Source organism: Mustelus asterias, unplaced genomic scaffold (genome assembly GCF_964213995.1).
Source record: "Mustelus asterias unplaced genomic scaffold, sMusAst1.hap1.1 HAP1_SCAFFOLD_2170, whole genome shotgun sequence".
NCBI classification, from domain to species: domain Eukaryota; kingdom Metazoa; phylum Chordata; class Chondrichthyes; order Carcharhiniformes; family Triakidae; genus Mustelus; species Mustelus asterias.
The window spans coordinates 1-26539 of NW_027592115.1; the positions used below are offsets into that span (position 1 = coordinate 1).

General features: G+C 50.3%; 1 protein-coding gene across 1 annotated transcript; it reads left to right on the forward strand.

Annotated features, from left to right (window-relative positions):
• Window positions 1-500: 500 nt before the first annotated feature.
• Window positions 501-20779, forward strand: LOC144489425 (regulation of nuclear pre-mRNA domain-containing protein 2-like; the record flags this gene model as incomplete). The annotated part of the gene is made up of 3 exons (XM_078207269.1): window positions 501-728; window positions 10816-11031; window positions 15089-20779. Coding segments are annotated over 3 exons (3425 nt in total), but the record flags the coding sequence as incomplete, so codon positions are not given.
• Window positions 20780-26539: the final 5760 nt, after the last annotated feature.

Sequence of the window (26539 nt, forward strand, 5' to 3'; positions counted from 1 at the left end):
CCCCCCTCTCTCTTTCTGTGTCCCCCCCTCTCTCTTTCTGTGTCCCCCCCTCTCTCTTTCTGTGTCCCCCCCTCTCTCTTTCTGTGTCCCCCCCTCTCTCTTTCTGTGTCCCCCCCTCTCTCTTTCTGTGTCCCCCCCTCTCTCTTTCTGTGTCCCCCCTCTCTCTTTCTGTGTCCCCCCCCTCTCTCTTTCTGTGTCCCCCCCCTCTCTCTTTCTGTGTCCCCCCCTCTCTCTTTCTGTGTCCCCCCCTCTCTCTTTCTGTGTCCCCCCCTCTCTCTTTCTGTGTCCCCCTCTCTCTTTCTGTGTCCCCCTCTCTCTCTCTCTCTTTGTCCCCCCCCTCTCTCCCTCTGTGTCCCCCCCCTCTCTCTGTGTGTCCCCCCTCTCTCTCTCTGTGTCCCCCCCTCTCTCTCTCTGTGTCCCCCCCTCTCTCTCTCTGTGTCCCCCCCCTCTCCTCCTCCCCCTCCCTCTCCCTCTCCCTCCCTCTTCCCGTTATTTTTTAGCAGTAGAGAGTGAGGAGAAGAAGGAGGAGATCAGTCCCAGCGCCGCAGCGGTGACGACAGCAGCGAGCGCGAGCCCCCCGCCGGAAAAGGCTCCGGCCCCGACCGAGACGGCGCAGGCCAAGAGCAGCACCGCCACCCCGCCGCTGGCCCTCCCCAACCTGGCAAACATCGACCTGGGCAAGATCAGCTCCATCCTCAGCAGCCTGACAACCGCCATGAAGAAGACAGGTGAGAAAGGTCAGAGCGCGCCGGACTGGGGTCCTCGCGCACATCGCCACGGGACCTGCTCAAGGTCAGCCGGGGTCACGGCTCCCTTTGTTCCTGCACAAATCAGTACAACCGCTTAGGGTGGCCAGGGACCTGGGTTCGATTCCCGGCTCGGGTCACTGTCTGTGTGGAGTCTGCACGTTCTCCCCGTGTCTGCGTGGGTTTCCTCCGGGTGCTCCGTTTTCCTCCCACAGTCCAAAAGACGTGCTGGTTAGGGTGCGTCGGCCGTGCTAAATTCTCCCTCAGTGTACCCGAACAGGCGCCGGAGTGTGGCGACTGTTCTTTCAGAAGGAACTCTTCAAAATGCAGCTGATGAAAATACAACAAAACTTACTCCAACTTATAAGAACAGGAGCAGGAGTAGGCCATCTGGCCCCTCGAGCCTGCTCCGCCATTCAATAAGATCATGGCTGATCTTTTCATGGACTCGGCTCCACTTGCCCGCCCGCTCACCATAACCCTTAATTCCTTTACTGTTCAAAGATCTATCTATCCTTGCCTTAAAAACATTCGATGAGGGAGCCTCAACTGGGCTACAGATTCACAACCCTTTTGTGTGAAGAAGTTCCTCCTCAACTCAGTCCTAAATCTGCTCCCCCTTATTTTGAGGCCATGCCCCCTAGTTCTAGTTTCACCCGCCAGTGGAAACAACTTCCCTGCTTCTATCTTATCGATTCCCTTCATAATCTTATATGTTTCTATAAGATTCCCCCCTCAAACTTCTGAATTCCAATGAGTATAGCCCCAGTCTACTCAGTCTCTCCTCATAAGCCAAACCTCTCAACTCCGGAATCAACCTAGTGAATCTCCTCTGCACCCCTTCCAGTGCCAGTATATCCTTTCTCAAGTAAGGATTTAACTTATAAATCAAAGGAAGGGTTTAATAAAGAAACATCATTGCTCCAAACTTGGGGCCTCGCCCTGGGCCACTCCAAGCTCATGGTTCCTTATTTATAGTGAGTCAACTGACTATTACATCCCCCTGTAATTGGTTCCATGTTTTACTGGGTCAGCTGACCCTTGCATCTTGTTTCCATTGGTCAGATTACATCCAATCAAAGTTGTCACTGGTTATGTACTAACAGCGACTCGGGGATTTTCACAGTAACTTCATTGCGGTGTTAATGTAAGCCTCCTTGTGACACTAATAAGTAAACTTAGAAACTTAAAATTCTCCCTCAGTGTAACCCGAACAGGCGCCGGAGTGTGACGACTCTTCTTTCAGAAGGAACTCTTCAAAATGCAGCTCATGAAAATACAACAAAACTTACTCCAGCTTATAAATCAAGGGAAGGATTTAACAAATGTTAGAATCTTTTCTCTCAGGTGTCCTTTGCAGTGGCATTTATTTTATGACAGTGAAATTTTAAATTTATTTTTGGGATCTCTGTGTCACTGATTGGGCCAATATTTATAGCCCATCCCTAATTGCCATCCATTTTAGAGGGCATTTGAGAGCCAGCCGCATTGCTGTGGGCCTGGAGTCACATTGAGGATTAGATAGGGTGGACAGTGAGAGCCTTTCTCCTCGGATGGTGATGGCTAGCACGAGGGGACATAGCTTTAAATTGAGGGGCGATAGATATAGGACAGATGTTAGAGGTAGGTTCTTTACTCAGAGAGTAGTAAGGGCGTGGAATGCCCTGCCTGCAGCAGTGGTGGACTCGTCAACATTAAGGGCATTTAAATGGTCATTGGATAAACATATGGATGATATTGGAATAGTGTAGGTTAGAGGGGCTTTAGATTGGTTCCACTGGTCGGCGCAACATCGAGGGCCGAAGGGCCTGTACTGCGCTGTAATGTTCTATGTTCTATATAAAGAAACTTCAGTACTCCAAACCTGGGGCCTCGCCCTGGGCCACTCCCCGCTCGACACAATTCCAAACAGGTTCTTATTTCTAGTGAGTCAGCTGACTATTACATCACTGTGATTGGTTCCTGGGTCAGCTGACCCTTACGTCTTGTTCCTATTGGTCAAAAATACATCCAATCATAGTTGTCACTGGTTACATACAGCGACTCGGGGGAATTTCACAGTAACTTCATTGCGGTGTTAATGTAAGCCGACTTGTGACACTAATAAATATACTTAGAAACTTAAAATTCTCCCTCAGTGTACCCGAACAGGAGTGTGGCGACTCGGGGGATTTTCACGGTAACTTCATTGCGGTGTTAATGTAAGCCTACTTGTGGACACTAGTGAACAAACTTTGCCCGCTCTCCGAGGTTGTGGCTGTATTGCATTACGGGGACAAAAGACTTTATTCTGTGTTTAACATGGGCTGTGCCACGTCGGAAAGTGCTGAATTAATGCCACTGGACTTTGCTTGTATTATGTTTGGAACTTTGTCTCACCTTCCTCTTGAAGGTGGATATGACTTGAAACTTCTGTCTGTGTGTAGGTGTAGCCCTGGTTTAACACCAACCCCTGACAGACAGCAAATCACTCGCCGAATAGTAATATGGGATGTTCGGAATTGTAACTCATCACCTCCATTGTCGGAAAACGTGCCGCATGCGGGGAGGTGATGGCCCAGTGGTATTATCGCTAGACTATTCATCCAGAAACTCAGCTAATGTTCTGGGGGACCCGGGTTCGAATCCCGCCACGGCAGATGGTGGAATTTGGATTCAATTTTTAAAAAATCTGGAATTAAGAATCTACTGATGACCCATTGTCGGAAAAACCCATCTGGTTCCCTCTAGGGAAGGAAATCTGCCGTCCTTACCCCGGTCTGGCCTACATGTGACTCCAGAGCCCCACAGCAATGTGGTTGACTCTCAACTGCCATCTCCAAGGGCAACTAGGGATGGGCAATAAATGCTGGGCCCAGCCAGCGACGCCCCTGGTCGCCACACTCCGGCGCCTGTTCGGGTTACCCTGAGGGAGAATTTAGCACGGCCGACGCACCCTAACCAACACAGTCTTTCGGACTGTGGGAGGAAACCGGAGCACCCGGTGGAAACCCACGCAGACACGGGGAGAACATGCAGAGTACAAAATGCAGGCTAAGGCCACTTCCCGTTATTTATTTATACACGTATGCTCCAGCAGAAATGTGTTTTAAAATTTAGTACAAAATTCAGTTTAATTCCAGCGCAAACTGTGGCACAGTGGGTTAGCACTGCTGCCTCACAGCGCCAGGGACCCGGGTTCGCACTGCTGCCTCACAGCGCCAGGGACCCGGGTTCGATTCCCGGGGGCACGGTGGCACAGTGGGTTAGCACTGCTGCCTCACAGCGCCAGGGCCCCGGGTTCGATTCCCGGGGGCACGGTGACACAGTGGGTTAGCACTGCTGCCTCACAGCGCCAGGGACCCGGGTTCGATTCCCGGGGGCACGGTGACACAGTGGGTTAGCACTGCTGCCTCACAGCGCCAGGGACCCGGGTTCGATTCCCGGGGGCACGGTGACACAGTGGGTTCGCACTGCTGCCTCACAGCGCCAGGGACCCGGGTTCGCACTGCTGCCTCACAGCGCCAGGGACCCGGGTTCGATTCCCGGGGGCACGGTGACACAGTGGGTTAGCACTGCTGCCTCACAGCGCCAGGGACCCGGGTTCGATTCCCGGGGGCACGGTGGCACAGTGGGTTAGCACTGCTGCCTCACAGCGCCAGGGACCCGGGTTCGCACTGCTGCCTCACAGCGCCAGGGACCCGGGTTCGATTCCCGGGGGCACGGTGACACAGTGGGTTAGCACTGCTGCCTCACAGCGCCAGGGACCCGGGTTCGATTCCCGGGGGCACGGTGGCACAGTGGGTTAGCACTGCTGCCTCACAGCGCCAGGGACCCGGGTTCGATTCCTGGCTTGGGTCACTGACTGTGTAGAGTTTGCACGTTCTCCCTGTGTCTAGATTTGGGTTTGCCTGATACACTCTGAGCATTAGCTTTGTCACTTTGCGAATAGAGTAAAAATAATTTTTAAAAGCTATACCATCTTGTCTCGTACTGCTTCACCGATCTTGTTATATGAGCTGTAAAAAGTCTCTCAATACCAGGTTAAAGTCCAACAGGTTTATTTTGAATCACGAGATTTTGGAGCGTTACTCCTTCAGGGTGGAACAGTGGTTAGTACTGCTACCTCACAGCACCAGAGACCTGGGTTCGATTCCCGGCTTGGGTCACTGTCTGTGTGGAGTCTGCACATTCTCCCCATGTCTGCGTGGGTTTCCTCCCACAGTCCGAAAGATGTGCTGGTTAGATGGATTGGCCATGCTAAATTCTCCCTCAATGTACCTGAACAGGCGCTAGAGTGTGGCGACCAAGGGATTTCCACAGTAACTTCATTGCAGTGTTAATGTAAGCCTACTTGTGACTAATAAGGTTTTTAGGTGAGTGGCCACTCACCCGATGAAGGGGCAGCGCTCCGAAAGCTCGTGATTCCAAATAAACCTGTTGGTCTTTAAAGTAAAGTTTATTTATTAGTCACAAGGCTTACATTAACACTGCAATGAAGTTACTGTGAAATTCCCCTAGTCGTCACATTCCGGCGCCTGTTCGGGTCAATGCACCCTAACCTAGGGGCGGCACGGTGGCACAGTGGGTTAGCAGAATACTTGGGAAGTTTTTTTTTCTAAAGTTGCCACAAGAAGCTCAATTAACAAGATTGAATACAAATAACCGAACTGGAATCATTCTGTCCAGTCACGAGTCTAAAAGTGAAAGGCTAAATTCACCCTGCCACAGCTAACATGATGTGGAGATGCCGGCGTTGGACTGGGGTAAACACAGTAAGAAGTCTCACAACACCAGGTTAAAGTCCAACAGGTTTATTTGGTAGCAAAAGCCACGAGCTTTCGGAGCGCCGCCCCTTCGTCAGGTGAGTGGGAGTTCTGTTCACAAACAGGGCATATAAAGACACAAACTCAATTTACAAAATAATGGTTGGAATGCGAGTCTTTACAGGTAATCAAGTCTTAAAGGTACAGACAATGTGAGTGGAGAGAGGGTTAAGCACAGGTTAAAGAGATGTGTATTGTCTCCAGACAGGACAGTTAGTGAGATTTTGCAAGCCCAGGCAAGTTGTGGGGGTTACAGATAGTGTGACATGAACCCAAGATCCTGGTTGAGGCCGTCCTCACGTGTGCGGAACTTGGCTATCAGTCTCTGCTCAGCGACTCTGTGCAGTCGTGTGTCGTGAAGGCCACCTTGGAGAACGCTTACCCGAAGATCAGAGGTCGAATGTCCGTGACCGCTGAAGTGCTCCCCAACAGGAAGAGAACACTCTTGCCAAGACTCGCTCCAGGGACCTGAGCCATGTGATTTTAGGCCGATCCTGCTGCGCGGTACTGTTGGCGGCGTCCTCCCTGGGATGAGGCGTTAAAGCGAGACTCCGTCCGACCCTCAGGTGGACGTCAAAACCCTCCCCCCCCCCCCCCCCCCCCCCCCCCCGCCCCATCCCGACGCCAATTATGAAGAAGAGCCAAATTGTTCAGGTGTCCTGACCCAACATTCATCCCTCAACCAGTCTGACTTGAGAACGGGAGATATCTGGTCGCTTGGCGGATTTTCTTTTTCAATTTTTGTGGGCTGCGCCCAAACTGGCCTCCGCGTTTCACTGCATTGCAACACTGACCACGCTTCGGGAGTGCTTCTTCAATTGTGGAGCCATGAACAAGTCCTTCCTGGGCTGGGAAGGAGGAGAAGATCGGTCGGGACTTCCATTCCTGAAAGCTCGCCAGTAGCCCAGCCACAAGTCAGTGCCATTGGAAGCGAGGAAGTGAATGTTGGGAGTTGGAGGCACATAGGAAGCAGACTGTGTGAAGTTTGACATTGTTATAATTCAGAGCAGAAACCCGAGTGTTTTACAAAGTCCGCCTGGATCATAAGAATTTGGCTAGGGTGAGCACAAGATGTTTCACTTCAGGTATGATTCAACTGACCCACTAGGGAGCTTTTACCAAATAAAGTTTATTTAAGAATACAGTTAGCACATAGCAATAACTTTTACCAATTACAAACAAGAGTAAAAACAACCATGATATTATATATACCTTAACGATATGAAATGTTCCGATCAAACCTCCGATAACCATCCCTGCCACAGGTTTAACACAGAATACAAATTCTCACGTGATGCTGGAACTTAGTCCTTTGGTTGAATGCTGCAGTTCTCTTGATACACAGACCAGTTTGAAGGCAGAACAGATTCCCAGAGCACCAGGGAGAGAGACTCTATGTACCAGCTCGCAAAACTACCTACAGCAGAATGTTCGTTCCAGAAAAGCCAGGAGACTTGCTTCCAGCTAGCCAGCAGAATTTCCAACACCAGAGAGAGAGAAAAACACTGCTTTTCAGTCTGATGTCCAAACACCACCTAAACTAAAACAGCAACCAAAAACTGGAAATGAAAGAACTCCTGTCGCCTGACCTGTCAATCATTCATCCCCCTAACGGCGGCACGGTAGCACAGTGGTTAGCACTGCTGCTTCACAGCTCCAGGGTCCCGGGTTCGATTCCCGGCTCGGGTCACTGTCTGTGTGGAGTTTGCACATTCTGCTCGTGTCTGCATGGGTTTCCTCCGGGTGCTCCGGTTTCCTCCCACAGTCTAAAGATGTGCAGGTTAGGTTGATTGGCCAGGTTAAAAATTGCCCCTTAGAGTCCTGGGATGCGTAGGTTAGAGGGATTAGCGGGTAAAATATGTGGGGGTAGGGCCTGGGTGGGATTGTGGTCGGTGCAGACTCGATGGGCCGAATGGCCTCCTTCTGCACTGTAGGGTTTCTATGTTTCTTTCTATGTTTCTAACAATGCAAAAGGTCGTAAAATCCTGGACACTGCATGAGGCCCAGAATAAAACAACAGGGACGAAGTAGAAAGGGTCGAGAGCTTCAAGTTTTTAGGTGTCCAGATCACCAACAACCCCCCCCCCCCCCCCCCCCCCCCCAACCCCATACCGACACTATAGTTAAGAAAGCCCACCATCACCTCTACTTTCTCAGAAGACTAAGGAAACTTGGCATGTCAGCTACGACTCTCACCAACTTTTACAGATGAACCATAGAAAGCATTCTTTCTGCCATACAGCTTGATATGGGCTCCTGCTCTGCTCAAGACCGTAGAGAAATACAAAAGGTCATGAATGTAGCCCAAACCATCACGCAAACCAGCCTCCCATCCATTGACTCTGCCTACACTTCCAACTGCCTCGGCAAAGCAGCCAGCATAATCAAGGACCCCACGCGCCCCGGACATTCTCTCTTCCACCTTCTTCCATCGGGAAAAAGATACAAAAGTCTGTGGTCACGCACCAACCGACTCAAGAACAGCTTCTTCCCTGCTGCTGTCAGACTTTTGAATGGACCTACCTTGTATTAAGTTGATCTTTCTCTACACCCTAGCTATGACTGCAACACTACATTCTGCACTCTCTCCTTTCCTTCTCTATGAACGGTATGCTTCGTCTGTACAGCGCGCAAGAAACAATACTTTTCACTGTTTCCCGATGCATGTGACAATAATAAATCAAATCAAAAATAAACGCAACCCCATTTAAACCATTGAAGCAGCAATGAAAGGACTTTTAGCTGACAGACTAGCAACAATGAAATAAAAACCTGCTTACGAACTGCAGAGAACATGATTTTTAAAAAAATACTTTCCTTAAAGTTACAGTCACATCACAACATCTAAGAGCCATGGCTTTTGAGCAGGTGCTTTTTTGTCCAGGTTTCTATCCATTGTTTTTATCTTCGTGTCCTTTACAGGAATCTGATCACTTAGTCCCCGTAGGACGGAAGTGAGTCTGGACGCAAGTGAGTTTTTCTTTTAGCAACTTGCCCTTCTGGTTGCAAACAGAGAGGGACTGTGTGCTAACTAAAACTGGAGCTGATCTTCCAATTGTTAAACTCTGGCTGTAGGTAGGCATGGCAGTTTCTTGCCTCGTTAATGATGGGGCGCAGGTAAGTCGGGTAAATCTCGATTGTATTGCTGCACTTTGATCCAGGAATTAAAACATGTGGCTCACATTTTCACTGCAGTAAACGGGGTCCATGAGCCCAGCGGTGCAGAACCAGGCGATGACTTTTGAGTTGAGCCCAGCAGATGACAGAGCTACAACTGGGCGGCACGGTGGTTAGCACTGCTGCCTCGCAGCGCCAGGGACCCGGGTTTGATTCCCAGCTTGGGTCACTGACTGTGCGGAGTCTGTACGTTCTCCCCGTGTCTGCGTGGGTTTCCTCCGGGTGCTCCGGTTTCCTCTAAAAGATGTGCTGGTTAGGGTTCATTGGCCGTGCTAAATTCTCCCTCAGTGTACCCAAACAGGCGCCGGAGTGTGGCGACTAGGGGATTTTCAGAGTAACTTCATTGCAGTGTTAGTGTAAGTTATTTGTGACACTGATGAATAAACTTTAAACTTTTAACTTTAAAACTGCCCCCCAACATCCATCCTCCCCCTAAAATAGAATCACAGAATTGTTAGAGAACAGAATGAGGCTGTTTGGCCCATCATATCTGCAGCAGCTCTCTGAGCACTCCAAAGCTGTGCAGGTTAGGGTGGATTGGCCATGCTAAATTGCCCCTTGGTGTCCAAAGATGTGTAGGTTAGGGGGATTGGCCATGCTAAATTGCCCCTTAGTGTCCAAAGCTGTGCAGGTTAGGGTGGATTGGCCATGCTAAATTGCCCCTTGGTGTCCAAAGATGTGTAGGTTAGGTGGATTGGCCATGCTAAATTGCCCCTTGGTGTCCAAAGATGTGTAGGTTAGGTGGATTGGCCATGCTAAATTGCCCCTTGGTGTCCAAAGATGTGTAGGTTAGGTGGATTGGCCATGCTAAATTGCCCCTTGGTGTCCAAAGATGTGTAGGTTAGGTGGATTGGCCATACTAAATTGCCCCTTGGTGTCCAAAGATGTGTAGGTTAGGTGGATTGGCCATGCTAAATTGCCCCTTGGTGTCCAAAGATGTGTAGGTTAGGTGGATTGGCCATGCTAAATTGCCCCTTGGTGTCCAAAGATGTGTAGGTTAGGTGGATTGGCCATGCTAAATTGCCCCTTGGTGTCCAAAGATGTGTAGGTTAGGTGGATTGGCCGTGCTAAATTGTCCCTTAGTGTCTTTGGACACCAAGGGGCAATTTAGCATGGCCAATCCACCTAACCTGCACATCTGTGGACACTAAGGGGCAAGCAGGGGGATTAGCAGGGTAAATATGTGGGGTTATGGGGATAGGGTCTGGGGTGAGATTGTGGTCGGTGCAGGCTCGATGGGCCGAATGGCCGCCTCCTGCACAGAGGGGATTCTATGATATTCTGTGATATCTAGTGCCATTCCTCTGCCTTTTCCCAAAACCCATTAACACTTGTTTCTCCTCAAGTAATCACCTAATTCCCCCTGCAATCCTAGATTGAACAACAGTTGCGTAACCTTTCTAAATTGGCGCGCAACTGGCTTCTCGTGTGATGTAGGGAAGGTGAGTGGCCTACGCCCGCGCGCGCGCACACTCTCTCACGTGCGCGCACACGTGCTCACATACACACCTCCCCCCAGCATGTTTAGGTAGTGATAATTTGGGAGCCACACTTCCAAGATAATTTACAGGAGATGGCACCAATTCACAAAAGATCCTTAGACAACACCTTCCAAATCCACGACCACTTCCATCTAGAAGGACAAGGGCAGCAGATACATGGGGAACACCGCCACCTGCAAGTTCCCCCTCCGAGCCACTCACCATCCCGACTTGGAAATATATCGGCCGTTCCTTCATAGCCACTGAATCAAAATCCTGGAATTCCCTCCCTAATGGCATGATGGGTCAACCCACAGCACGTGGACTGCAGCGATTCAAGAAGGCGGCTCACCACCACCACCTCAAGGGGCAACTAGGGATGGGCAATAAATGCTGGCCTAGGCAGCGACGCCCATGTCCCACGAATGAACAAAAGAAAAAAATTGTATGTTATGTTATAGACTCTTTGGTCTCACGAAAGGGGAAATGGGACTGAAGTCTTGTTTAACTTTTATATTCTGTTGCTGCATCATGTTCCTCAGCTTGTCTGTGACTGATCTTGTCAGATTTTGCTGTTTTTTTTTCTCTCTCTCTCCCTCTGTACAGTCAGCCCAGTGGTCGGCCAAGCACCCGCGCTCGCAGTGACGTCGGCCGCCTCCTCCGGGGCGCAACTCAACAGCGGCCTGAAGGCCCCCCTTCAGAAGCCTTCTCCGGTTCCTCCCAATCCCCTGGCAAGCATCCTGTCCAAAGTCGAACTCACTCCGGAGAGCATCCTGTCAGCGCTCAGCAAGACGCAGGGGCCCTCTGCTCCGGCTCTGCAAGGTACAGAACCCAGACCCTGACTCTTCTTCTCCTTCCCCCCCCCCCCGCAGCAGACAGCCCCGACAGCAGCTGGGGCCTCTGTTGTTTGTAATATGTACATCAATGATTTGGAGGAAAATGGAGGCGGCCTGATTTGCAGACGATACAGAAATTGGGATAGTGAGGAGGATTGTCAGAGGATACAGCAGGATATAAATCGGCTGGAGACCTGGGTCAAAAGATGGAATTTACCCCAGACAAATGTGAGGTGATGCAATTTGGGAAGGTCTACTGCAGAAGGAAAGTATACAGTAAATGGTAGAGCCCTTAGAAATATTAGCAGACAGAAGAATCTAGGCTTGCGGATCCACAGTTCCCTAAAGGTGGCAACTAAGGTGGACAAGGTGGTCAGGAAGGCGTATGGCATGCTGGCCTTCATCGATCGGGGCATTGAGTATAGGAATTGAAAAATCATGTTGCAGCTGTTATCAGACTTTGGTTCGGCCGCAATTGGAGTGTTGTGTACAATCTGGTCGCCACACTACCAGAAGGATGTTGATGCATTGGAAAGGGCACAGAAGAGATTTACCAGGATGTTGCCTGGTTTGGAGGATACGGACTATGAAGAAAGGTTGAGCAAACTTGGATTGTTTTCACTGGAGCGTCGGAGGATGAGGGGGAACCTGATAGAGGTTTACAAGGTTATGACAGGTTTGGGTAGAGTGGATAGTCAAGAGTCTTTTTTCCCTGGGTCGAAGGGTCAATTATTCGGGGGGCATAGGTTGAGAGTGGGAGGGGGAAAGTTTAAAAGAGATGTGAGGGGCAAGTTTTTCTCACAGAGGGTGGTGAATGCCTGGAACGCAATGCCGGAAGAGGTGGTGGAAGCGGATTCTATAACAGCATTCAAGAGACATCGGGATAGGTGCATGGATAGGCAGGGAATAGAGGGATAAGGACCACGTAGAGGCAAGGAAATATTAGCGAGGCATCTGTGTCGGCACAGACTTAGTGGGCCGAAGGGCCTGTTCCTGTGCTGTACTGTTCTTTGACTTGGCACCCTAGTCCCTCAGATTGGTAACTTCAGACCCAGGGCCACCTGTAGATTATTCCGCCAAAGCTTCAAATACCATTCCACGCCTCAGTGCACCTTTTCCTGCTTTTAATTCATCCTTTACCCCAAATCTTCGATGTCCGCTGTCTTTTACCCTCAGCTTTGGGCGGCACAATGGTCAGCACTGCTGCCTCAAAGCGCCAGGGGCCCGGGTTCGATTCCTGGCTTGGGTCACCACGACTCTGTGCAGAGTTCTCCCCGTGTCTGCGAGGGTTTCCTCCGGGTGCTCCGGTTTCCTCCCACAGTCCGAAAGACATGCTGGTTAGGTGCTAAATTCTCCCTCAGTGTAACCCGAACAGGCGCTGGAGTGTGGCAACTCGGGGATTTTCACAGTAACTTCATTGCAGTGTTAACGTAAGCCTACTTGTGACACAAAACTCTTTAAAAAGTCCCCTTTGTCCATCATTCCTCTGCTCATTGAAATAGATTGGGTCCCTAAGCACCAATGCCTCAATTTTTACATCCCAATCCGTGTACTGGAACTACTCCATTCCCCATCTTTTCCAGCCCTGCAACTCTTTGAGTATTGTGTACAGTTCTGGTCACTCTATTATAGAAAGGATATTATTAAACTGGAGAGAGTGCAGAAAAAATTTACTAGGATGCTACCGGGACTTGATGGTTTGAGTTATAAGGATAGACTGGGACTTTTTTCTCTGGAGCGTAGGAGGCTGAGGGGTGACCTTATAGAAGTCTATATAATAATGGGCATAGATCAGCTAGATAATCAATATCTTTTCCCAAAGGTAGGGGAGTCTAAAACTAGAGGGCATAGGTTTAAGGTGAGAGGGGAGAGATACAAAAGGGTCCAGAGGGGCAATTTTTCCACACAGAGGGTGGTGAGTGTCTGGAACGAGCTGCCAGAGGCAGTAGTAGAGGCGGGTACAATTTTGTCTCTCAAAAAGCATTTAGACAGTTACATGAGTAAGATGGGTACAGAGGGATATGGGCCAAACTTGGGCAATTGGGACTAGCTTGGTGGTTTAAAAAATAAAGGGGCGGCATGGACAAGTTGGGCTGAAGGGCCTGTTTCCATGCTGTAAACCTCTGTGACTCTAACTCCACGTTGCTCCAATTCTGGCCACTTGTCCATCCCTGACTCCCCTCATTCAACCAATGACTGCCTACGCCCTGAGTTCTGGAATTTAACCATCCCCTTTTGATTTAACCCCTTAAAAACCCGGCCCAGCATTTACTGCCCATCCCTACTTGAACTGAGGAAGAAGTCTCTCAACGGGTTAAAGTCCAACAGGTTTATTTGGAATCACGGGCTTTCGGAGCGCCGCTCCTTACTCGGGCGAGTGAGGAACACCTGAGGAAGGAGCGGCGCTCCGAAAGCTCGTGATTCCAAATAAACCTGTTGGACTTGAACCTGGTGTTGTGAGACTTCTTAGTGTGCCCACCCCAATCCAACGCCGGCGGCATCTCCACATCAAGGCTACTTGAACTGAGCTAGGCCATTTCAGAGCCAGCCGAGTATGCAGGTAAGGACGGCAGATTCCCTTCCCTAAAGAGCATGAGTCAACCTGATGGGTTTTTCTGACAGTCGGCAATTACCATTAGACTTTTGATTCCACGTGGCGGGATTCGAACCCGTGTCCCCCAGACCGTTACCTTGGGTCTATGGATTACTAGTCCAGTGGCAATGCCACTGCCTATCAACCTATCTTTTTGACCAAACTCTTACTTATCCCTTTTTTTGTTTTGGTTTAATCCGCTCCTCTGAGGCGCCTTGGTCATTCTACGCTATATAAACGAACCCCTCGCTCTTTAGACTCTTCCAAGCCCTCCGATTTTCCAATCCTCCCACTGATGGCGCGGTTTCCAAACCATCCTTGAAGGCACCTCTTTCTACCTTCAAAGCCTCCTCAAAGCTTTCTGAGGAGCCTCCCAGCTCCTCCTCCGAATCTAGCCCCACTCGCCCTTCTGAAGCATCCCGGATGTTTACGCTCTGGTAAAGTTAAAAAAGGTACGAAAGTCTGAGGTCACGTACCAACCGACTCAAGAACAGCTTCTTCCCTGCTGCCGTCAGACTTTTGAATGGACCTACCTCGCATTAAGTTGATCTTTCTCTACACCCTAGCTATGACTGTAACACCACATTCTGCACTCTTTCCTTTCCTTCTCCCCTATGTACTCTGAACGATATGCTTTCTGTATAGAGCGCAAGAAACAGTACTTTTCGCTGTATCCCAATATGTGACGACTAAATCAAATCAAGAGGTCTTTCTCTACACCCTAGCCATGACTGTAACATTACATTCTGCACCCTCTCCTTTCCTTTTCTATGGACGGTATGCTTTGTCTGCATAGCGCGCAAGAAACAATACTTTTCACTGTACCCCAATACATGGCGGATCGGTGGCACAGTGGTTAGCACTGCTGCCTCACAGCGACAGGGGCCCCGGTTCAATTCCCATCTCGGGTCACTGTCTGTGTGGAGTCTGCACATTCTCCCCGTGTCTGCGTGGGTTTCCTCCGGGTGCTCCGGTTTCCTCCCACAGTCCGAAGGATGTGCAGGTTAGGTGGATTGGCCATGCTAAATTGCCCCTTAGTGTCCAAAGATGTGTGGATTAGGTGGATTGGCTGTGCTAAATTGCCCTCTTAGTGTCCAAAGATGTGTGGATTAGGTAGATTGGCCACGCTAAATCGCCCTCTTGGTGTCAGGGGGACTAGCTAGGGTAAATGCAAGGGGTTACGGGAGTAGGGCCTGGGTGGGATTGCAGGTAGTGCAGACTCGATGGGCCAAATGGCGGCCTCCTGCACTGTAGGGATTCTGTGACAAATCAAATTAAAAGGTGCTGTCTAACCGCATAAAGGGCGCAACTTGTTAAAAACAGAATTGCTTATTTGCTTTGGAGCAGATGGGAAGGTTTATAATTAGTCTGTGGGTCTGCACATCAAAGAAATGTACTGAAATGTTCTTGTTTTTTCTTTCTCCCCGTCCCCCCTCTTCTCCTGCTATAGGTCTCTCATCGTTGCTTCAGAGTGTGACGGGAAACACTTCTGTCACCTGCAGCAGTGGGGCTCCAAACCTTTCTACCCCAGCGGTGACGAATGTCACCAGTCCCATGGACAAAAGTGTTCCCATAATTAATGCCAGCACCCAGTCCTTGATCCAAGGGCTTATTGGATGCTCCCCAAACTCGCCCGCGTCCGAAGTTTCCTCTGGCTCTTCAGTGAACTCAGCCCCGGTAAACCATAGCCCCGCCCTGTCCAGTGCAAGCCTGAAGGCGCCAGCCAACACTACAGTGCTCGAGAGCTCCCTCCGCGGCGGCGCCCCCGGATCGAGGGGCGGCGCAACCGGCCAGAAGCCGTCCGCCGAACCAGTCGCAACTGAGGCGGAGCCGGAGTCACCCTCGCCGTCCAGCTTGGAGCTGAAGATCCACAACTTCCTGAAGATCAACCCGGGCTTCAAGGCTTTGGACCTCAACATCCCCCTCCTGAGCAACCTGGGCTCCGGCGACTCCAAGAGCCTCCTGCCGTCGTCCGAGGGCAGCCGTAATCCCGCCATGCTGGACAACCAGGACGGCACGCCGGTGAGGGACGAGCGAGGGGGGACCCCGACCCAGGACGAGATCATGGACAAACCGGCGACCCCGGGCACGATTGACCCCATGTCCTTGCTATCCAAGCTGATCAGCCCACCCTCCTCTTCGAACAGCAGCACCATATCCCCTCCGCTGTCGCTCCCGCAAAGCCGAGATCCCAGCTACTCAGAGCTTTCCAACGCAGTGCCTTCTTACCAAAGCAACGCTTCGTACAGCCGAGGCAGGAGTCCATTCCCTTCCTCCTTCAAACCCTCAGAGATGTGGGAGGACTCTTCCCCCTCCAGAGATTCCCCTCGGGAGCCGTTCTATTCGGGTGAATCCTGCACCGATTTTGACTACGCCGGCCCGCCCCCCCCTTCCGTTTCCGGCCTGGGGAAGCAGCCCCCCAAATCCATCCTCAAGCCGAATAAGGCCGCAGACCAGAGCCCCAACGAGTACCAGTCCATTTCCAGCAGCTACAGCCGGCTGAAGTCGGTCTTCTCCAAGCCCGTGAAATCCATCCTCAAGAAGCAGGAAGCCTACGGCAGTCGGCCAAGCGGTGGCCGGGGCTACGGGGAGGAGGATCAGGGAGCCGAACACGAGAGTCTGCCTTCCCCCGGCCAAAACAGTCAGTTCTTCCTCCCCGAGTCCAACAACATCATACTGCAGCCCGCCTTCTCTGACCTGTCCCGGGCCGGGCCGCTTCAGAAGGCCTTTTCCGACTCTCTGTGCCCGGCCCCTTCCCGGGAGCTGCCTTCCTCGCAGAGTGCCGGCCCCTTCAGCCGCTCCGCCAACCTGGAGAAAGCTGTGTCGCTGGGCTCTCCCGTCTCCACCACTTCCACCATCGAGTTTAAAAACATGCTGAAGAACGCGTCCCGTCGGCCGACCGACGACAAGCCTCTGGAAAGCCCCATCAGCCCCGCCCCGGCGGGGGGCTTGGGCGAGAAGGGCAACCTCTCGGCCTTCGGCCAGTCCGGGATGGTGGAGGGCGCGGAGGAAGAGCAGCACTGCATCGAGACTCGCATTTCTACGTCCGACCTGTCCGAGAGCATTGAGGAGAAAGGAGCTCCCATCGAGACGCTGGGCTCCAGTACCCCGTCGGCGGGGAGGCTAATGTTTGGGGAGCCCATTCAGACGTTGGACTCCAGTCGAGGCTCAGGCAGGGGCAATATGAGCCACGGCAGGGGGGGCTCCAGGAGCAGCTGGTTTGACCAGAGCGAAAGCATCTCGGACTTTGAGGACGAGTCCTCCTCTCTTGACGTCTCCGAGATGACACAAGGCGTCCCTCCCAGCTTTCGCAGCCAGTTCGAAGAGCACAGACTCCAGTTCCCCGACACTTCGGCCGGCTTCCGAAGCAACAGCTTTAATGCCCCCTTCGAAAGGCAGACGCAACAGATTGGGCTGCCCCCTGGCGCGCTGCACGATCACATCGGCCCACCTCCCGTGCCAGCCCGGGACCACATTGGGCACCCGCCGGGGCCTCCGCCGGACCACGTGCTTGCCCCGTGCCCCCCGCAGGATCACATCGGACCTCCCCCCTTGCGGGATATTGGATTGCCACCTGTGCCCCCCCGCGACCACCTGAGTCTGCCCCCCGGCCCGCCTCCTGTCTCTCACGATCACTTAGGACCCCCTGGCCCGCCGCAGGAGCACGTGGGGGTCTCGTCGGCCTCGCTGCGAGACCACGCTTCCTTCTCTGGCGGCCCTCAGGACCACAGCGGCCCGCCCCCGGGTTCCGCCCACGAGCAGATTGGGCCGCCGCGCGACCATGTCGGGCCGCCTCCCGGAAGCTCTGTTGACCACATCGGGCCGCCCTCCGGCCCGCCGCCGCCCGACCGCTTTGGCCCCCCTCCAAGGGACCATCTCGGACCCCCACCCTTGGATCACCTGGGGCCCCCACCCGGGCCCCCCGTGCCGCCTCCCGGCCCCCCTCCGCGCGACCACCTTGTCCCGCCGCCCGGGCCGCCCCCCATCCCCCCTCCCGGGCCACCGCCTGGCCCACCCCCGCGGGATGTCCTCGTCCCGCCTCCCGGCCCCCCTCCCAGGGATCAGCTTGTCCCGCCGCCCGTCCCCCCTCCGCAGGACGTCCTCGGTCCGCTACCCGGATCTCCGAGGGACCTCCTGGGCCCGTTAGCCGGCCCCCCGAGAGAACTACTTGGCTTGCTCTCATGCCCTCCGAGAGACTTCCTGGGCTTATCTAACAGGCCTCCAATGCAAAGGGGTCTAAGGGATTACTACGGTCATCCCTTCGCGCCCCAGCGGGACTACAGTAACCCTGGCAGGTTCTTCCAGAGAGACTTCAGAGGGTCCTTCCGGCCTCGGGAATCCTTCCAGAGCGGGAAACGGCCTGGCCTGCCATTTGGAAACCCCCCATATTCCACAGCTCCGAAACGACCGTACATGCCTCCTCGGTACTGAACAGAGAGCCCGCAGACAAAAGTGAATGTTGTATACTGGGGATTACACTTCTCATCTCTTGACCCCCCCTCACCGAGCAACTCCTGTGGTCATTGCAGCAAAGGTTCGGCGTGGTGCTTTTTAGGTCATCGATATGTGTTTTTTTTTTGGTGTCCTTGTCTGTTCTCTTTCCCCTGACCCCCTAGCTTTGTCTCCCACTTTTCCACCCACCCTCCCCAAGGCTTGACCTGCTATGCTAGGTCAAAGATTATGTGTGTGTGTGTATGTGTGCGTGTGTGTGTAAGGTTAACTTTTCACTACAGTGTCATTGCTAAACTACCACCCCAAATCGTGTCCACCTAAAGGAGCCCAAGCGCTACATAGAAATCTTTCCCGGAGCTAGAGGAATCATTTTACTTTTGCACAACATCTTTTATACTGATGCAAAAATTGTCATGGATAGTCTTAAGATGCTGTAACTTCTCTCCGAACCTTTTTGCTATTTTTGTGTTTTGTTTCTAATTTTTTGTACCGGTTGTGGAGGAAAAGATGTGGTTAAATGCAAATGTTGTGTGTCGTCATTGAAAGTTTTCTCCCCCCCCCCCCCCCCCCCCCCCTCGAGTGTCAGTGCCCGACTTGGAGAAACCTGGACGTCACGGTTGCCTCCCGGGTTGGCGCCGCTTGCGCACCTTGCTTGCGCAGGGTGACTCGGGCGAGGCGAGTGTGTGTGTGGCAGAGCGGAGAGGTGGCGCAGTGGGTCAGCGCTGCTGCCTCGCGGCGCCAGGGACCCGGGTTCGATTCCCGGCTCGGGTTGAGTGTCCGTGCGGAGCCTGCGTGTTCTCTCCCCGTGTCTCTGCGTGGGTTTCCTCCGGCCGCTCCGGTTTCCTCCCACAGTCCGAAAGACGGGTTGGTTTTCGGGTGCATTGTCTGTGCTAAATTCTCCCTCGATGTAACCCGAACAGGCGCTGCAGTGTGGCGACTAGGGGGGTTTTCACAGTAACTTCATTGCAGCGTTAATGTAAGCCTGCTTGTGGCACTGACACCTAGTTTGCCAACCCGTTCCCTGCAAAGCAGGAGTTGTCCCTTGTGCCAGTACCCTTTTTTTCCCCAAATCCCACACATGTAATTTCAGCCCCTTTGCTGAAATCGATCCCTGGCTTCGATTTGTTGTAGCAAGTTTTTCTTTTGTTTAAAAAAAAAATTGTGTAACTCCCCCCCCCCCCCCCCTTTCCCCCACTTGTTCCCCCTGCACCATTGTACATTTTTTCTCCACAGCAGCTCCTTCAGCCGTCAGGATGGTAGCGCCTTCCCCACGTCAGTTCCCCGTGCTGCTCCCTTAAGGTACCGAGGAGGAGGCAGGCCAGCTTTGGACGTCCTGCCGGCCCTTCCCCGAGAGGTGGGGATGGTGGAAGATAGTTCCACCTGCCAGCCCCTGGCTGACTCCACCTCCCCAAGACTCCAAAAGCAATGAAGGAAAGAAGACGACCCGTGGGCAGGACTGAAGCGTGTAGACTGCTCCGTGGCGTGGTTCTAACTTGAATGAGATGTTTCTAATGACAGTGTAGTAAAAAAAAAAAATATTTGCTTTGTTTCACCAAAAGAAAGTGGTAACTCCCTGGAATAAACTTTCCTCGGGCTTTGTGTAACAGACTGCTCGACCAGTGATACACTAGGACGGCTGTATGAGAGGCAATTTTGTGCAGCTTGTTACCAGTATTTGATTAGTACTGTTCCAAGACTACTCATCAGCCATTAAGCTACCTAGTGTGTTCCTGATTGCTTTTTTTTTTTCTCTCCCCTCTCTCTCTCTGGCTCGTTACTGTACCAGTCACTGTTCTGTCAAACTTGACCTTGAGGTGGGGGGAGCAGGATAACACTCATTCTCTTAATAGAAGGAGGGAGGGAAGGAGAGTGAGTTGGGGGTGGGGGAGGGAAGGGAGAAGCAAGGGAAGGGGGAAATACATCAAGCAGTGACTGGAACAGTTTCTTTTCATGACCAGTCTGTTTCAGGGATCTTATTTTTGCTTTGTTGTTCAACTTGAAGGTGACTTAAGAAGAATTAGAATGAATTGAGATGAATCCGATCGATGCAACCAGATTTGGATTTATAACCGTCTAGTTCACACATTAGCAACTTGAGTTTTGACTTTTTTTTTTGGAAAACTATATCAATACATGGATGTGCATACACACAGTCACACACATTTGCCAACACACCGTTCCTCTGGTTATTCCCAGATGAATTGTATAATGTCGTATGTAGCAAGGACGGAGGGAGGTGGGGGGGGAGCGGTAAAAAACAGAAACTTTTTTTTTTAATGAATTCTACACACGACAGACCTAAAAGTTGGATGCAGTGTGAAGTTTTAAGCTGTGAAGATTCCCCTCAAGTTGTGTGACTGAAGCTAAGTTGCACAACTGTGCTGATCTCTCTCTCTCTCTGTCTCCACTCTCTCCCTCTCTCTCTGCACTTAGTGTTTGTACAGGTGAATGGAACTTCACTGGAGGGCGAGGGTAACTTTATAAATCCGGTAGTTTCCAAAACACAAACAAAGAAACCATACTTCTGTAAATATGTCATCTAGTTAAACACATTTAGATTGAGATGTCTTCACCATCTGTGTTGAAAATAGAACAACTGAGTGAAAATTTTGCTTGCTTTTAAGAGAAACCTGAAATGCTTTTGAAAATGATCTGTAATTACTTTAATAAAAAAAAAACTAGTCTAATTTTTTTTTTGGAGATGACTAAGGATTTGGCTGCAAGCAACGAACCTTGAGCGTCATTTAAGTGGGGACATGGGGCTGGCGAAATCTATGTATACATTTTGCTTTTGTCTGCCTTTGACTCCAGTGTTGTAGACTTCTTTTCCTGCCTAATGTACAGATGGCCTATTAAAACTGACCCGAGGCGACCCGTTCCCGTCTTAAAAGCGGCAGTCCTGACCCAAGGGGTGATTTGCAGCCTTGCCTTGACTTGGGATTTGCCCACGCCTGTTGGTCATTTCTCGAATGAGTCTGGCTCGCTGCTCCGCCGTGTGACAGTACAGCGGGTGATCTGTCATTGGGGAGGGTGGTTCAAAAGCAAATTTAACAATGTCGCTGCCCTCAGTTGGTCATGTACTGGTGAACAAGGGTTGGCCAGCTATCATGGAGTGAGCCTCTTGGCTGTGCCAAGCATGTAATTCAGACGCTCAATAGGGATTGCCCTCCAGCTGGATGGAATAAGCTTAGAAACACCAAACCGCAAAACAGAGTCTTAAACAACAAAGAAAGAAAGGTCAAAGCTTGAGATTCTCAGCACTGCTGCGATTGCTTTGTGGGCTACTGTTGTGGCCATAGATTTGCATCACTGTTATGTCACTAGTGGCCTTGTCTGCTTTCTTTTGGGGAGGGGTGGGGGGTGGGAGTTCTCAACTGAAAACTTAGTGACCTGCCTCAGGTTGGAGGGCGTGGTATAATCATTGTGCGGTGGCACAGTGGGTTAGCAGTGCTGCCTCTCAGCGCCGGGGACCCGGGTTTGATTCCCGGCTTGGGTCACCGTCTGTGTGGAGTTTGCATGTTCTCCCCCGTGTCTGCGTGGGTTTCCTCCGGTTTCCTCCCACAGTCCGAAAGACGTGCTGGTTAGGGTACATTGACCCAAACGGGCGTCGGAGTGTGGTGAATTTCACAGTAACTTAATTGCAGTGTTAATGTAAGCCTTATTTGTGACGAATTAAATAAACTTTTATTTATTTACTTTTTTTTAAACTTGAAGGAGCCCAAGACCACGTAGGAACATCCTTGTGCTTACACTGCTGAAAACAGTTGAGACCAAGGATGGTGGTTGGGAGTGGGTGGGAAGCTGGTGACCAGGCAGGAGTTGGGGGTAACCAGGGCTTTTATGGGTTATTTCCAAAATGCCAGATGTGATTTTCCCCTCCTGAGGTCTAAATCCGTAACGTGTTTCCTATGAGCTGTGGTTTACTGGCCATGCTTGCATGCCTCTGCAAGGTATCGCATGCATTCAAGTAATGTACAACATGCCACTGAGAGCTTTGGCAAGAAAAAGCAAGTTACATGGAACAAAGCTCCACCGTTTGTGCTTGGCTCTGCTACAGTATTGAGAATACCTAACTCTGACTAATGACTTTCCAAGGAGCCAGCGTGAAACTCATTAAGAAGGGATCACTTTGCCATTTTCCTTCAAAGTCTTTTGACTGGCTTCTTGAAAAATGTGCTCACACTACAATTATTTTCAGCAGAATGTTGATGTGCCATCTGTTCCTGCTCGCAAAAGGGGTTGGCTCCCACTTGTGTTGGCATTTCTTTCCAACCTCGTACCCAAAGCTGCATAAAGTCTGCTGTGGGTACTTGTTAACCTTGCTGATGGATGTCTGCAAACGTTTCGGCAAGGTGGAAGGTTCCAGCAACCTCGACTCCTTGTACCCTACTGTCTCAGATGTGGCACTCTAGTGTGCAACTTGATTTCCCTTGCCCCGTCCCAATTTCTCTTCCTAACTTTGGGTTAAAAAAAAAATCCCTTATCATTGTAATCAATGACCAGCTAGCAAGGTCTGCAGATGATCCAGTGCGAACTCATTGTTGCCTGCCTAGATATTCAACTTGATGTTTGGGATCTGTGTCCATAGGAGACCAGTGAAGATGTGGTTTTGCATCTATAGTTTGGACTCTATGTTTCAGAGTGCCCACCACACCACACCAGTTCTCTCCCCCCCCCCCCCCCCCCTCATTCCCCCACTCAACCAATGTATTCACTTCCAATGACTAACTTGGCATACCTGCTTCATTTACACATTTTTGTCTCGGCCTCTCGTTCTGGTTTTAGTACGGATTGCCCATGTCCGGGAGGCTTTAATTTGGAACACCACTGACCTTTCATGACTCATAATGAAGGAAGACCTAGCACTCAGTGGATTTCTTCCACACTGCTCCAATTCGGATCCTGTCTCATCCATCAGCTGTTGCCTCTTCCTTTATCTTGTAATTGAGTTTGTGTCTATCTACGTCGTTTGTGAACTGAACTCTTCACTCACCTGATGAAGGAGCAGCCGCTCTGAAAGCTCGTGCTCCCAAATAAACCTGTTGGGACTTTAACCTGGTGTTGTGGTACTACTTACTGTGCCTACCCCAATCCAACGCCAGCAACTCCACATCATCTCTTCCTTTAAAACTTGCACATTTAAATTGGAGTGTACAGTGTGGTACCTTTCACAAAATTATTGCAAGTTACTTGCTCACCCTATATGACCTTATCAGAGATTGGCTATCTACGTTTATATTCTGAGAATACAGGTTAATGCAACAGTCCATAATGGAGGAATTCACTATTTCTGAATTTCAGATCACTTAATAATGCCTTTGATAATGGACCCACACGTTGTCCAGACTTCTTTAGTCTTTGAAGGAGATTGAAAAGCATTTTGAGATTAAGTTTGCATCTTTCACCTTGGCTGCAGCTATTCGCCAACGGTGCTGCAATTGTGAGTTGACTTCACATCTGTGAAGTAGCCTCTTCTGGCTGAACTTCAGAAAGAGGCTTAGAAAACTGCTTAATCAGAACTTTGTCCTCGAGTTTTTATTATTGGCAACGTGCGAATAAGTTTTGGGTGGTAGACGCGGCCACTTTCTTTCTGAAGATCCTCTTAAATTTTCCAAATGGATGTTCTTTTTACTTCGCGTTTGAAAAGATCCTCAAAACTGGACTGAGCATTCACAATCAACAGCCAAGATTTGTTGGGGGAATTGGAAGGTTAATGCAAGTTACTCCTAGATCTTGTGACGCCATGAACTTTAACTTCCTCCGCATGTGGTTGAAAATTCGTAGCCTCTATCGGTACCTTCTGCAGGAGCCACGGGATGTCTAGCCTGAGAAATGGTGGCCCCCTCACAAGCTTCCTGACTGGAGGTTGACATGGGTTTGTCCTGAGATTCTTGCACCAACCCTCCCTGTACATTCCACGTGAATTTAACCAAATTCCATTTCAATTAAAGGTTACTTTTTAAAACAAAACCCAGCCATGCAAGGAAATAGAAAATTAAAAAAGGTGGCTGATGAAGTGCTGGCGAACTCCTGCAACTTTTAACAGTCCAGGGAGTCCTTCTAACCATTCCTTATGACTCTATTTGTGAGTAATTGGTGTTCCCTCCAACTTGTGGAGATCATCCAAGGGGAACCCCAGCTTACAAAGTGAATGGCCCGTGACTTGTGGTGAATTACAATTCTAAGTTCACTTCGCATCTGTGGAGTCACCTCTCCAGGCTGACCTTCAGAGAGAGCCATCGAGAAGAAGTCCTGAAAACCGGTTGGTCAATTGATCTTGGACCCTGTAGCAAGATAAACAGAAACCTCCACAAGGGTGTGAAAAGTTAGCTTCCTGCCTTAATTCAAGTATTCCATGTCTTACAAGGATCAGACAAGCCAAATCTGCTTTTAACTTGGACTGCTATTATATCCCTCTGTGGCCATTAGTTAAATCCACCTTTGGTGACTCTTAACCTCAGAACCACTGAGGTGGCACAGTGGCTTAGCACTGCTGCTTACCCCAGTCCAACGCCGGCATCTCCACATCATGGCCTCACAGCGCCAGGGACCCGGGTTCGATTCGCGGCTTGGGTCACTGTCCATGCGGAGTTTGCACATTCTCCCCGTGTCTGCGTGGGTTTCCTCCGGGTGCTCTGGTTTCCTTCAAAGATGTGCGGGTTAGGGGAATGGTCGTGCTAAATTGCCCCTTAGTGTCCAAAGATGTGCTGGTTAGGTGGATTGGCCATGCTAAATTGCCCCTTAGTGTTGGGGGGACTAGTTGGGGTAAATGCATGGGGTTATGGGGATAGGACCTGGGTGGAATTGTGGCCGGTGCAGACTCAATGGGCCAAATGGCCTCCTTTTGCACTGCAAGATTCTGAAATTCACTTTGAAGTAGCTACATTTAAGTTTGTCATTAAAAAAGCATGTTCCTGCCAGATGGAATAGTGAGCTGTGAAGTTCTGATTTATTTTTCTTCCAACCCAAATTTTATAATTGTCCTTATCCTGGCACTTTAAAAAAAAAATCCACCTAAAGTTTGCAGAATTGTAGACTTAAATGTGTACCAATCTTGACCATAATATACTCCTGCCAGGGACTGAAAAATTCATTCGAACCCAGTGATATACAAGCAAGCCGTTTGTTTAAAAAATAATTCTCATCACCTTGCCGGTCCTATTTGCTGCTTCTGTGAGACAGATAAAGTGAGGTGCCAGTTTCTCCAAACAATGGTTCCCGAACTGATGATGTGGAAAGTTCTTATTCCACTAACTTTCTGATCGAATCTGAATTAAGAATTGTTGCAGAAATCTGTCCATCGACAACTGCACTGCCATTGGATCAAATGCATGAGGCGAGTATGCTGTTTTTGCATATTATCTGCCCTGACTTAACCCTCCAAGGCTCATTCAAATTAAAGTCTTGCAAACTGCTTGCAACCATCTGTAACTTCATTCCTACAACTTTTCTTGTTGAAGATGACCATCTTTCAGTGCTGCTGGGTATATTGCACACACACATCGGTGTGACTATATCGATACAACTCAGAAGAATTACCTGTGCGGAGTCTGCACATTCTCCCCGTGTCTGCGTGGGTTTCCTCCGGGTGCTCCGGTTTCCTCCCACAGTCTGAAACACTGTGCTGGTTAGGGTGCATTGACCCGAACAGGCGCCGTGGTGTGGCGACTAGGGGAATTTCCACAGTAACTTCATTGCAGTGTTAATGTAAGCCTTACTTGTGACTAAGAAATAAACTTTTAAGCTTTTTTGATTGCCCGACCTCACAATTTCCTTATTTCGTTCCCAATTCTCCTTCCGTGCCATATCACTCCCAACTCACCTGAAGAGTTATATTTGGACAATGACCGATGCAGAGGTGTTCTGCAACTTCTCAATTTAAAGTCAGAATTGCATCGATCTGTTAAACTTTTAACAATTTTGTTTTAAACTGTGGCACGGAAATCTTAATGAGGCGGAGCTGACCATTCTGCCTATCGCATGCTCCCAATTGATTTGAGTTAAATATATCCATAAAGTCCTTTATAATCTTGTCCCTTCATAGTGGCTGTAGGCAGTCATCACCATGGTTGAAAAACTATGTAGGCGAGCCAACATGTAGCTTCGACTAAATTTCAAAAAGAGTAGAGGGAGTGAGTAAAAGGTGATGACAGAGGGTTTGAGTCCTTTTCTTTCCACCTTGTTTCCTGCCTACTTAGAACCATGAGATTAAAATTAAAGACCTAAGATGGCTTCCCAGGATCCGACGACTCTTTCGTTTTCCCTTCTGTGGAATTACTATGTCACAATATTTGCAGTCACCACGGTCTAAGCCTCTCACATTCTTGCTGCCAGTCATGGTCGACGACCCTTTCTTCATTCTCTTCCTTTGCCACGTTGGAAATTCCAAGCTTGGATCACTGATCCTTTTCTCTGTATCAGAGCTACAATGTGACTCTACTCCTCATAG